The sequence below is a fragment of the Denticeps clupeoides genome, chromosome 4 (assembly GCF_900700375.1).
Source record: "Denticeps clupeoides chromosome 4, fDenClu1.1, whole genome shotgun sequence".
NCBI classification, from domain to species: Eukaryota; Metazoa; Chordata; class Actinopteri; order Clupeiformes; family Denticipitidae; genus Denticeps; species Denticeps clupeoides.
In genome coordinates this window covers 27,363,516-27,377,509 of record NC_041710.1, presented here as the reverse complement: position 1 = coordinate 27,377,509, position 13,994 = coordinate 27,363,516, and the positions used below count along the sequence as shown (strand labels likewise).

General features: G+C 41.4%; 1 protein-coding gene across 5 annotated transcripts in view; it reads left to right on the top strand.

Annotated features, from left to right (window-relative positions):
- Positions 1–13,994, top strand: part of cntln (centlein, centrosomal protein) — an 83,628-nt gene that overhangs the window by 46,044 nt on the left and 23,590 nt on the right. For all 5 annotated transcript variants that reach the window (XM_028977585.1, XM_028977587.1, XM_028977583.1 and 2 more), the window contains exons 14-19: positions 5,560–5,660; positions 7,420–7,514; positions 9,031–9,554; positions 10,895–10,964; positions 11,945–12,011; positions 12,944–13,170. In XM_028977585.1, the coding sequence (XP_028833418.1) occupies positions 5,560–5,660; positions 7,420–7,514; positions 9,031–9,554; positions 10,895–10,964; positions 11,945–12,011; positions 12,944–13,170 (1,084 nt within the window). The remainder of the gene's footprint in view (positions 1–5,559; positions 5,661–7,419; positions 7,515–9,030; positions 9,555–10,894; positions 10,965–11,944; positions 12,012–12,943; positions 13,171–13,994) is intronic.

Genomic DNA, 13,994 nt, shown 5'->3' with positions numbered 1-13,994 from the left:
TTACTTCCTAGCGGCGCTGGATTGTAGGCCGAGTAATTGCCAGCGATAGGCTGCCGGCAGATACTTAGGATCGCCAGTGGTGGACCTCAAGAGCCTCATCTTCCGGTGTTCATTTCCTTACGGCCTAAGTCAGGAGCAGATTCTCAGCCAGCTGTCCCAGGTCATCCCTTACCCATAAAACCCTGGGCCGCTGCTTTAGTGCAAGGTTTTGTCTGTTGTTGCTTTTTGGAGGTACAGAGGGCGAAGGTTATACACTTTCAATTACACTCCTGGGCAATAGAAATGCACAGTACACAAACACGTTTCACTTCAATTTAGTATGGGTTAGTGTTACCTCAAGTCTTAATCATTTTTGGGGGGGGGGGGGGGGGGGGCAGCAAATTCTTGTTAAAGAGGGTAAGCGTGTCCCTTTTTAAACCCTTTATGCACTTCAGCTTACAAGTAACTGGCTTATAGTCTAATATCAGCTCATTTTTATATTTACACATTTGGCTGACCAGCCATCTGTCCAATAAATAAAGACCCAGGTAAGACATAAAGTTTCAGAAAGCACCTCTTTATCCTTAGGTATTCACCCTCTCACATTGCAAGTACTAATGCTTGCTCTTGGGACTGTACCATTTGTTTTAGTGCAAATTAAAATCAGCAGGCAAACAAGAGTGTCTGATCAGCGCCCTTAACTTAATGACAAACAGTATTGCTTGAAAGTCGGACAAAGACCTCAGTTGGAGATGGGGGCTGTAATGGACTCTGGAGGGAAATGATTTAAATTAAGTAAATTGCGAAAACAAATAAGGCTGAGTGCTCGGCATGATGCAATTGAAATTTTCTCCTTGTCGCATATCGGGATGAGGAATGTTGATTCACTGTGGGATTGCGCCCGCTCTCTCCATCTCGCTCTCATTATGCATCCTGTGTCCAGGCTTGTTAATTGTTGTTAAAGGTCTGTTTGGTGAAAAGAGGCAGGAATTATTTAAGTCTCATAAACAGAATAAACACGGCCCTTAGCCAGAGACGGGCACACTCAGACGACATCAAAGCGCAAATTAGGCAGCCATTACGTCGGGAAAAAGCCTCTGAGATGATTTGCTCTGCGCACCCTCCACTGAGAGTGACCATTACAAACATGATCCTCGACTTTGACTTTAATGAAGTTTAATACAGTTTACCCGTTTCACAGCCCTGTTTTTCTTTTCATCTTGATTGCTTAAAGGTATTAGAAGTAATGAGTGTCTTTTGCCCTGGGTCCCAGGCTGAGATGCTGAGATGGGGTACACACAAAGACAATGTTTTATGCATGTTATAAAAAAATCAACTGCAAGTGTTCGGCCCTCCATCAATTATTTGTTAAATTAATTAAAATAGAGTATTTAATGATTTAGCCTGGTTGACTTTACCTTGGCATCTCACACTATGGTGTTGTCTGATCACAGCAATTAGTATATTAAAAAAATATTAATAAAACGTAGAAAGCAACATATCCTCTTGTAGTGACATCTACCTGCTCAGAAATATTTACATTAAATGCTAAATGTATATATTGTTATAGATGATTGAAAATTCAATATTGTTGTTTTCCCCCCAATAATTAATATAACCCCCAAATATCCCTACACAAAAAAAAGCCATAGTTTCAAGGGACTGTAAAGCTTTGCTTTCAAATGTACACTAAAGAAATCTTTTTACAGTGCACTTGAAGGTCTTTTTTCCCATTGCCTTTCCTGTCTGTCTGTCTGTCTAAATGCCCTTCAGCAGAGCAACATGCGGTCCGGTAAGACTTCTACTGCAGCACTGTGCACTTCGCCCTTCAGCCACTTCACAAACAGCTGTGTGAACGTTGCCTGTTCCCCGCAAACAGCAGAGGCCCCTAATCCACTGGGGCAGCTCCCTGACTGCAGAGCTCTCTTTCTGCGCTAAGGCCGGATACCATTCCCTGTGGAGGCTCCAAATGATGCCTTTCCTTTCCTTCAACTTAAGCGCAAGTACAATTCCTTCAACCCAGCCCAAAAGCGCCAGAAGAGCTTTTCTGTCTCCTGCTCTTATGAGCTGATCCTGAAATAGACAGAAAAGAAGAGAGAGACACAATGAAACGGAGACATGCGGAGGTTGAGGAGGGGGGGTGGTACCTGAAAAAACCTTGGTCAAAAATGATGTACTGCTACAGTCCTAGGGGAGTGGGGCTGGCAGTTTGTGTTCTAAGCTCAGTTTGCCAGCTAAGGTAAAAGATCAAATGATGGGCAGTGGAGAGCTTAGGGGCCGTCTCTCTACTGCACACTTTACAAACAGAAGAATTAGAGACAGAGTTGTGCATTAACAAGCTGACGTCACTATTATTAAAGCCTGTCTGATGGCACTTTTCCACTGCTGCGATGTCAGGGATCAAAGTACAGTACAAGTTGTTCTGTTCAGCAGGTACTATTTAGCAAAGGGTTTTGATTAATGTAGTTATAACATTTTTATCTCTTCTATTTGGCCATGCGTGCTGGCCCAGGTTTTGATAGTTTAGTGGACATTTCCTCTATAGTTAGTCCCTCATACCATTCCAACTCTATTTCTTTCCATGCAAATGGCAGTAAATGCAGTTCAGAGATGGGAGCAATGTGCTTGTGATGTGTGTGAAATGCACCTGCTTTCTGGACTTTTTCGGGAAGCCAGAGAGTTGAAATCAGGCAGAGATTGGAAAAAAAAATAAAAGGTTGCCCAACTGAACAACTGAGATCATGGTCAATTCATTGCAAAATGTGTAGTTCAATTTATAATTGATTGACAACCTTAGTTTTATATGTTTAATCCTTAAAAAGTACTTGAGATTTCAATCAAGTATCATGTCCTCTTTGAACTCAAAGGAAAATGTGTTCTTTGTCTCTCAAGTGCTTGAATATTAGCACAACAGTTCTGTTTAATGATCATAAATGTTTGCAGAGGATTATCCAGAAGAGGGGTTTCTTGCTTCACTTTTTCCTGCAAATTCTCCAGTTGCCATGCTCCGTCTGCCACGCATGTGTGATTCAGACCGTAATGAATGTTGTCCATATGAGTTTTAATCAGAGGCAGAGGGCTTGCTTATCTTCCCCTTTATTACTGGGGGGTGTTCTCCCACGTGTGAGGTTGCAGAGACCACCAGTTTCCTCCTGGCTCCTTCACTGTATCCCCTCTTCGTTTTACTTATTTATTCCGAGAGATATCCAAGCGGCACCACGGCCTCTGGAGGGGGCCCGTGTTGGCATCCTGAGGGAAAGACCTCGACTGCAAATAAACATCTGTTATTCAAATGGATGTGTTCACACAAGGCATTGTGGACTATAAACCTGTGAGCGATGGGATTGAAGTGGTGCATGGAGAGAAAGATGGGTGGTTAACATCATCTCAACAATAGTACAGCTCTGACAAAGGAGGGAAAAGGATGTTGGAGAGGGAGGAGGAAAAACAGATTTCCTGCTGTCGCTGAGTTTTAATTGAACTGCTGTTCTTTTTTTTTTTTTTTTTTTTAATCAGGTCAACACAAAGCAGATTGTTACTTTCAAGGTGCTACAGGTTTCTTGCTCATTTTCCTTCCGTCGGCAAACCTGCTGAAACAAGCTGTCAGAAAACGGCCTTTGAATCAATGCCAAAATCTATAAAATGGGTTTATTGTCAAATGTCTGACATGAGTGGATACAGCTATTGAAAAAATGTATATTTGACTCTCTAAGAAAACATTTTTGTATTTTAAACAATTGTAGGATAGAGTATCATAATTAATGAACTCAGTGTATTTAAATAAATTTAATTTAAACTCTAATTTTTTCCCAATTGCTCAATCTTTTGAGCATTTCACGTAGGTTTACTGTATGATTTGAAATGAAGATCGCTAAATGTACTACTTGTACATCAATTACAAGGTGTTAGGGGATAATAATTTATTAATTAACAAATGTTTTACGTTTCCTGTGGCGTGACCTTCACTGTTAAAAACACATTTTTCACTTGATGCCCTTGTTTTATGGAGGTGCTACTCTGGTTAACCTGAGGCCCCTAGACTGAAAAACTGAAACGATATTGGCGAGAAACTCACCTTTGTTGAAAGAGCTTTGGCTACAGGACTTTTGGTGTCACGTCAATACCGTGCCATCTAAAGTGGCATGCATTAGAAACCTTAGATGACAGCAACCACCCCATATCCAGTCCCTCCACCCTTTCTGCTTGTATCAGCTGGTCAAGGGTACAGAGATGGGGAGCCTATTAGCAGAGGGGCTCAGTGCACATTGACTTAGGACATTTATAGAAGAAAATCTATAGAGGAGAGACACATTTCCTTCTACATTTTCATCCCTCTAGAGAATGTATCAATAAATGAGCATATTTTATCTCACTGAGATCTCACTAATGAAGATTCCGTCTCCATATGGTGAGCATACTGACCATTTTTGCAGCCATTTCTTTGAAATGCCCTCCACAAATCACACAGCCTCCGCACAGTGAATCTGACACCTCCCATTAATGGAAATATTTGATGAAGGATTTTTTTTATTTGTGATAAATAACAGTGATGATAAAATGAAAACGGGGTCTCTGTTGGGTGCCTGAGAATGTGGTTGTTGAGGCAAGCCACTGCTGCTGGTACAACATGAGTGGGAGGGGAGCTAGGTGTGTGTTTCAGGTGCTGTGAATCTCGCTGGGACCTACCTCTATCCTCCACTGGCCTCTTTTGGGTCCTAATAATAACATGAAAGTGCAGTCTTGAGCATGGCATCTTTTCCTCTTAATTAGCCTTTAGTTGGAATAAAACTAATTGCAAGGAGCTAATTGGGCTTGGATTCAGTTCTTGTCTGTCTCCCCCACCACATCCCTGCTTTGTACCGCACCTTCTCTCTTGGTGTTGAGAGTATTGTACATGTATTCTGGGTTTTTATTTTTCTTGTCACTTAGCACTTTGATTTCTTGGTGAATTAAGAGTGTTTTAATTACTCTGTTGCTTTTTTAACTCCAGCACAGCGGGTTAGAGATTTAGTTCATGTCAAAGTTAAGGCAGCACAAAGGTAAAAGACTGAAATGGGTTTAAGGGGGAAATGAAACATTGTATGCATGGGATTAATTCACAGAAGTCATTCCCCCTCAGGATGGAGTTATAGCTAATGGAGAGAACCTGTTCATTAAGAACTTGTTATTGACACTGTCTGTTTTGTTGGTAAAGTTGGTCAAAGTTCTCTAGCAGAAATCATATCTGGAGCTGTTTTGTGTAACATATATCATTTACATTTTTACATTACATTTACGGCATTTGGCCGTAATTAAGTGTCCCAAGCAATAGGAGGATTTGTCATATTGTTGACCATTAGGCCTCTGTAACGATCAGGCTGGTTCACAGTAACATCAGAGTGTGGTACCAGTTCTTCAGATATAATGGGGAGGAAATAGGAAGACTGGAGGCAGTTGGGTTTAAAGAAAGCTTTTTAACACCAACATTTTCATCACACAAAAGAAGTTAGGAGCAGTAGAGCAATTCTTTTGATATGATAAAATGTATCATATTGTCCTGAGCTTGCTTGATTAATGTTTCTTTGCTTTTTCTCACACTAGTGCTGACCTGGAGGAACAGCTAGATGTAATGCGCGTACAGGCAGCTATGGATCGTGCCGCCACTAAAGAGCTGCGTCTGTTCCTACATCAGGAGCATAAAGGTATCACACATAAACACCAACTCAGTCATACACCTGGTCCTTACCCCAGGGATAATGGAACGCACTTGTAATTAACAGTTTAGTGCCTGGTGCAAAACATTAGTCTGGTAATTTATATGTTGTTAATAACACAAGGCTTCCCACTAGGTGCTTGTTATGTTTTTTTTTTTATTATTATACTTATTTGACAGGATGAACACAACAATACAATTAAGATCAATTAATCATTTAAAAATTGAACAAGATATATACCAACAGGGATCAGTTGTTGAAGACTCCCTCTGAAACTCTGTGTCATTTAATCTGACAAAACCTCCAACATCTTCAATTAACAAATTCAATAATGAAGTTGTCCACTACCACTTTGATTACTTGGTGCCAAACGGAGGACACTTCCTTGAATACAAAACCATGGCTTCGAAGACAACATTAATTAGGGAGCTCACTCCTTTTTGCACTGCCTTATCAAGCTAAGTAGAGTGGCCTTTAACTAAAGTCTTTAATGCCATATTGTATTCTTTTCTTTGTCTTGTCAGTAATAATTTTTGTCCAGTGTGATTGTCTCATTGTCTATAGCTGTTTTACTATAATATAATATGTCTATTTATCTGAATCACCCTTCTGGTTATAGCATTGATTTGTATTTATAGTTGGCTGTGCTGTACAGGGCTGTTTGGCCCAAGTCCTAACCCTGAGTGTCTATACCTATTTCAATTAAAACAAAACCCAAATCCATAAAACATGCATCATCATTGACTCCTACATGGGTTTCTACGACCAGATCAAAGACAGGGCTATTCAGGTCATGTTACCTTGGAATTACAATAGCCAATGCAAGCAGATGAAAAAAGCAGTCTTTGGTTGTGTTGCTTGCGCGATTTCCCTTGGAGGTAGGCATATGTAATGTGTAGAAGAACCACAGATCTGTGACATTCTCTTCTCTTCAGTCAGGTCAATGTATGTTGGGCCCAGCAGAATCATCCACAGCCCTCCGGCTCATTTGTATAAGGGGGAGGGCGGTTAGGATTCTATGAGGTGACATGTCTTCACCAGCCCAGCCACACTGTGCCTTATAACATCTGACATGCTCTAGAGACAAAAGAGACGCCTAATTTAAAGTAACAAACTTCTTAAGGGGCATGTGGAAAAGAGAGCAGGAGTGTGGAAGAGAGAGAAGGAGAGAGAGGCCATGTGAAGGGAACAGCAGGAGTCTGGAGTGTCAAGCCCCCCTTCTCCACTCACATGGAGGTCAACTGACCCGAAAAGTCAGGAGTCTGAATTTTTCAGGAAATTTTCATCCAACAAATGAGCATCCGTGTTGCACATTAAAGTTTTAGCAACAGAGGAGGAAAAGTTCTGCCTTCCAAATTGGCCTCTTCCTGTTCCATCTTGAACCACACAAAGACACTGTCCTAATGTTCCAATGAATACATGTCGCAATAAACCTGTTTGATTAAAGACTTCTTTATTTGCTCATAATTTGCACTATGGCAGTATTGAGACAAATGTAAAGGTGTTGCAAAAGTTGAAAAATGCACTCTGACATTATGATTCTTAATCAGCTCTTCTTTTTCAGTTTAAAAAGAAAAAACTCACCGGAAGAATAGCTGTGATGAAAAGGAATAGAAATTGCGTGCAATTAATGATAATTGACATAATTTTTCCCCCTCTCTTTTTAATACACTAGTTTTCCGTCATCCGCTGATGACACCAGGGCCGACTTTCTGTCTGTAACACACGCTTTGTTCCGTTTCAACAGAGATGCTTCAGAAAGTGGCGCAGGAAGAGGATGAGGTCAGGAGCAGCTCTCCCAAAAAGCACACAGCGGAGAGACTGCGGCAGTCTTTTCAGAAGGTACGCCACCATGCTGTCACTGCTTGATCCAATTATAAGGACAGGGCACTGTAGGGGTGAAGCAGTACAAAAGAGTGTCTGTCTCCTGACTCATCTTGGTCTTTTTGTTTTTAATTGCAGTACTTAAGTACTCTGCTGCCACACTATTAAATGTACAAAGGCAAAAAGAGATGTGCTTGTTAATCAATATATGTGTGCCACCCTATTATTTAATACATATTTACTAGTGGTTCAGATGAAATACAGAGCATCAGAGACAAAAAGAAACAAAGCTGATGACTAGAATCAGCATCAGAATCATGTTGATCGGCCAATTACTCAAAAGAATCTAAAACAATTAAGATCTTATTTGCAGACAATACACAATCTGTAGATTAAAAAAAAGGAAATGTGTGTGTGTGTGTGTGTGTGTGTGTGTGTGTGTGTATATATACACACACACACACACACACACACACACCCACCCACACACACACACACACAAACAGTAATGTGCATGGAATTTATGAGATTCAGCCAAAGTAGTATTGTAGATGTGGAGCTGGATGTAATTCAGAGAAACAAATGTAGCAATGGTAATTTTGGTTATCTCCACTATAATGATAAATGTTCGCTGATAAATGTTTGCTGTGTGTTGTTTTAGGGAACTATCTAGTCAATAAGTGGGACTCATGGAGTGCAGGAATGATACTGTTTGAGAATTATTTATAGCACGTGATGCCATTGCGAGCTGCGCCAGCATCTGCCATATGGTCTTGTAATGGGACCTGTCATCACCTTTATTACTGAATGACAAGCACCATGTTAAATATAATAACCTGCAGGGGCAGATTCCTGCTAATGTATTCTTGCAAACTCCACATAATTGAAATCATTTTTTCAACAATAGTTACTTCACTGTGCATGTGTGTGTGTTCGTGTGTTTGTGTGTCACAGTCACTAGTATTTCTGTCACGAGCTAAGCTGAAGAAAGAAAGGGGGGGGTAATTTTGTTTGAAAGGTAACATGCTAACCAGAGGGCAGAGAAAAAGCTAAATAAAAGGCAGTGATTAGCCTGGGGGTATACACCCAGCAGGCATCCCTCTTCTCCAGCGCTTGCCATGAAGATCTAACAAAGAGACCAAATTGGCCACTTTTGTGTTTAGCCATGGGTAACAGGGTTATGAGGAGAGCGCCATGCTAGTTGCTCATCACTGTAGCCTATTTTATGCTAATGCTTGTTGGATGTCGTTTTTACTGTCGGTCAGGGGGTGTCTATGAGTCTGTGTATGTGTGCATATGCTTTATCTTGGTGGTGGTGTCAAAGGACCACGTCAAGGGCATGTCTAGTCATTAGATTAAGTGTACTTTCCCATTTACAATGATTCATTTAGTTTTTATTGAATGTCTAAAATTATATAAAATTAAAGTACAGTTTGATATAAATGATGAATATATAAATATGTATCTATAAAATGAGGTGTTCATCAATTTTTTTAAATTGATTACAGTAAATCCAAACAATATCTTCTTCCAGATAGAGCAACTAGAGCAAAAGATGTTATCTCTGGAGAAGGAGACTGATCGGCTGCGACAAGACAACCAAAAGCTCCAGGCAGCCAATGACACCCTGGTCAAAACCCACAACAGTCTGCAAACCTCACTGCGTCGTCTACGCAGGCAGGGTGCTGCGCAGGAGGAGGCAGTCCATGCCCAGGCCACAGCTGAGTGGGAGAAGCATCTAAGTGAGCTCCAGGCTTTGCAGGCCGAGGTGGAGCGCTGCAGAAGAGAGACAGACGAGGCCAGGAGAGAGGCATCTCAGGCCAAGCAGCGGCAGCTTCAACTCAGGCAAGAGGTGGGCGTGCTTCGGGCCGAACAGCACTTCCACAGGGTAACTGCCCAGTGCGGTGCAAAGGGACCAATAGTGAGTGCTAGGGTGAGATCTAGAGTTCCCCGGCCCAAAGCCTCCCTCCTGGCACAGAGACTTCACCTCACCGCAGCTAAAGAAACGAGGAACCAGAGCCCGGTCAGGGACGGATGGGAGGACGTGAGCGCAGACAGGTACACACACTATCTGAAACACATACACATACATGCATATACACACTCTCACTGCTACACAGATGCACTGATATATTCTCTTTTTCCTGTCTCCTTTCTTTCATTATTTTTCCAGTGAGGGACAGTGTGCATATGCAAAGTGTTAGCAAATGGGTGATTGAATTTCAGGCTCCTGTCTAGTTGGTATTCAGGAGCACAAAAAGAGGGGGGTACAGGGAGAAAAAGAAGAGGAAGAAGAAGACGGAGGGGGGGAAACTGTCAGATCCTTTGAAATATCCTGGGACGTCTTGCTTGGAGCTTATTGACTGAAATTTGCATGCAGAATTAGCCACCTCTGTGCGCTGGAGTTGAAGCGGTGCCAGGGAAGCGCCGGGGTTGAGCCTCCACTCCGAGGTCTTCTAGCAATGCCATTTTCAGCCATTCATGAGCACCGGAATTGACAGTTTGGCAGGTTGATTTAATTTGGTTCTGCTTTGCATATTCACCTTCTGACAGTGGAGGATTCCCATGCAGACTTCACCGGTCATTTAGGTATCTTGTGACACGTTGATCTAGCGATGAGCCTCTGTGTTATTTTTTTTTATTTTTATTTTTTCCCCCCAGCTCTCTTACACAGACTCATACACCCATGTGTATGTGCTTCCGTTTAATTTACTTAGATAAATTTTGAATGACCCTCCTCGGCTTGCTACCAGATGTCTACAAGCTGTTTAACAGCCCCTAAATTAAGAGCCATCCACACTAATTATTTCATGTATGTTTTATGCAAAGCCACTGCACCAGGGTTTACGTATTGATGGGTGGAATGATTTGGTTTCAAACACTTCGCCCTGGTGGTATTTATTTTTCCGCACTTCCTAACAACGTGCTGTTGCAACATTTTTAAATACAATCCATCTCCTTGGAATCTCCACTGGCCTATCCCCTGTAGGATCCTTAATGGTACTACTGTTCTCGGCTGAATCTAGCAATACCATAACAAATCAATGATGTGTTTTTAAATGTGTTTCTCAATATGTGCTATGTGTCAAGATGTAATGCAGTAGTAGCATGAGACACATGGCTCAGGCTCTCACTCTCTGTCACTCAAATACACACACACACACACACACACACACACACACACACACACACACACACACACACAGACACACAGTGAAACAAATTAAATTCAGAAACCGGGTAAGTCATCTTTTGCTAAAACCACATGCATGTCTGCCACATCAAGTCTCACCAAAGCAAAACCTGCCGATAACTACTATCCATTCCTTTGCAGAAACAAGTATCAGCTCCATCAACCTTTTGCCATAGCATTCATATGCCCCCCATTGTTTCCCCAGTGCCAGCGAAGAGGAATCTTCTGACAGTCAACCTCATATTAGGCCGTGCTACCCTAAGATCTCACACAAGGTCAGTCCCTGTGTTTTTTCCCCCCAGAGGTCTCCTCTAGCCTTTCTCTTGATCCAAGGGCATACCAATTTTTTGGCACTAGGTTTTCTGGTGCAGGCACTTTTATTAATAATTACCTTGAATAACAGCTCCCTAGTCATTTGTTCAAAGGGCAGTCTATCAAATTTAGTAGCCTATATGTAAAAGCGTCAACATTCTCTAACTATCAGAAAGGTGCTTTGTCCATATAAAAAGTAAACAATCCAGTAAGTTGATCTTGTGCAAGTATGGGAAGTTTTGTACCCCCATTTGATGTTAGCATGATTAAGATAGTTAATATAAATTTATTTAATTTATTCTCTGGATGTAAATGAATTAATCATAGTCATGTAAAAGTATATGCTACAGTAATGAGGTATGTTATACCAAATTTTGTGTTTGTGTGTATTTGTCTGTATTTGTGTGTGTGTGTATGTGTGTGTGTGTGTGTGTGTGTGTGTGTGTATATATATATATATATAATCGCAAAGTTTTGGTATTATAACAACTTTTGTAGGGATGGATAGTTGAGAAGGAAGTTCTGCTCATCGTTTGTTATGGAATTGCAATTCTTGAGCTGTCAGTGCCTCCCTGAGATTCTACTACACCACCACCCACCAGCCCCCCACTCTGCCCCCACATGCTCGTCAGCTCCGCCGGCACTCATCGCCATGACAGCAGAGCACCGCACTGCCCGTGTCACACTAAAGAGCTTCCGGATGTATCCGTGATCAAACTGGAGGAGCAAGGGAGAGAGGGAGTGTGATCAAAACCTTTTAACAGCCACTCAATACAAAAGAGGGGGAGAAGCCAGAAGGCTTTGATGTGACTACAAACGCTTTTATGCCTTGGTGTCACCCTGTCAGGAGATGCCACGTTGTGTTACGTTAAACTGTACCCCCCTTATTCCTTCTCAATGCTTCTTCAGTGTGTCATGCTCTTTCTGTTTCCACCCCTCCCAGCTGGGCTGCAGGTACATGGCCATGCCCCTGGTAGATTTGGCAGCAAAGGAGCTTCCTGCACACACAGGTAAGTCCCATCACTTCCTGTGATATTGCAAGAGTTTCCATTAGTTAAAATCAGACAGAGATGGAACTCAACAGTAGGGCACAGTAGTTTGGTACATTGTGTAAATTTAAAGTTATTTGTATTGGGCATACGTAAATAAACAATACCAATAGGATTACCAATACCCACCAATAGGAGTCCTAAGAACCTAATTGTAGGTATTATATTGGCATTGCTTGTCTCTAAGTCCATAACCATGCGATGCTTCCTATTGACTTATATTTTCCTACAGATTTGTTTACATTGTATGAGTGTGTTTCTGAATATGGAATTGCTAGGTCTATGTCTGTGTGTGGAAAGAACACATTTTCCTTCAGATCCTCTGTGTTTTTGCATCTGACATCAATCGGTATGTTTACAGTTTAGTCAAGCTATAGTCATTTAACCATTTGAACATTTAATTGGACTATTTGGACATGTAACCAATTGGACATTTTATTGGACTACTTGGACATTTAACCATTTGAACATTTAGTGGGACTGTTTGGACATTTAATTGTCCTTGTACCTGTATACATGCACAGGAGGGAAATTGATTTATTGACTGATTAAAGTTTACCTCCAGTACTAAAAGAAGCCTGTAGAGAGACCTGGGTCCATTGATTGTATACATGCAGGAGTTGCTTGATTATCTGGGTGTGTTAGTCAGGATATGAGAAGTTCCATGTATTAAAATTTCGATCAGACTAGTCCAGTTTTAGTCTGACTGACAAAAGTATTAGATTTACTTTGTTGTGTAAAAGTAAATGTTCTGAATGACTTTGCATCGTTAACATGAATTTTATAATATAAATTAAGTATTATGAATATAATAAGTATATTCGTAAGCACTGATATATATATCAAATGATCAATTTTTGTCTTTACCAGTTTTGAATTTCTATTATATCCAGAATATAAATCCCAGGAGCAGAGGAAGAAGATGAGGAGAAGGACTAGAGCTCTCACCCCCACCCTGCGCCAGCGCATTCTCTCTCTGCAGCAGCAGCTGATGGTTGTGCGTCAGGGTCGGGACGAGGCCGAGCGAAGGGCCAAGGATCTAGAGGAGAGCGGCAGCAGGATGAGCGGCCAGCTTCACAGCCTCAACCAGAGACTGAGCAGCAGTCAGCAGCTCTCCCAGGTACTGTATCCATGCCGCCTGCTCCCTCATTCACTCTTTTTACTTTCCATCTTTCTCAAATTCTTGCTATCTTTTTCCTCTATATTTCTCCCTCAGTATTTTTTCCCTTCTCAAACTCCTGGATGAACAACAGTTCCTTTGCCCTTATCATGCTTAATAAGTGTGTGGCTGACAGGGCTGCCCTCTCAAGGAGAGAGGTCAGAGTCACAGAGCACTGCTTCTCTCTCTCTCACACACACACACACACACACACACACACACACACACACATTCGCTCCTCTCACTTATATCTCACTTTCTGGCACTACCATTGCCCCAATTATCTGTATAATGTTCACACACTCAGTCATACACAGTAGCCCTGGCTCTCTTAACAGCTGTACAGTATTATGAACTTTTAAAATTCAGAAAAGGTAGCCCAGTCTCAGTCTCCTCACACCACATTCAGCCACCTCTGAAATAGTAGCCGAGTTATCACATACAGTGCTGCATGGCTCAGGTGATAATAAACAGCTAATGGCATAAAATATTTGGGTAATTTGGCCAACTTTTAATTTGCTTAATTAAAAATGTTCCACCTCAAATTAATTGGTGTGAGCCCTGCAACTGAAATTCTGGGGAAATAGTTTTGGAAAGGGTCTACTTTTATAAGATAGCGTGTTGTCCAATGCTGAAGATGACAGTAGGTCTGCACAATCAAATTCTGTAAATGTATGCATGTGCTTGTGACAAGATGTAAATTAAAGGGATTATTACATAGTTTTCATACACACACAAAAAAGTGTCTTCTTTCCCTTCAGAGTTGGTTGTGTAGTTAGTTGGAC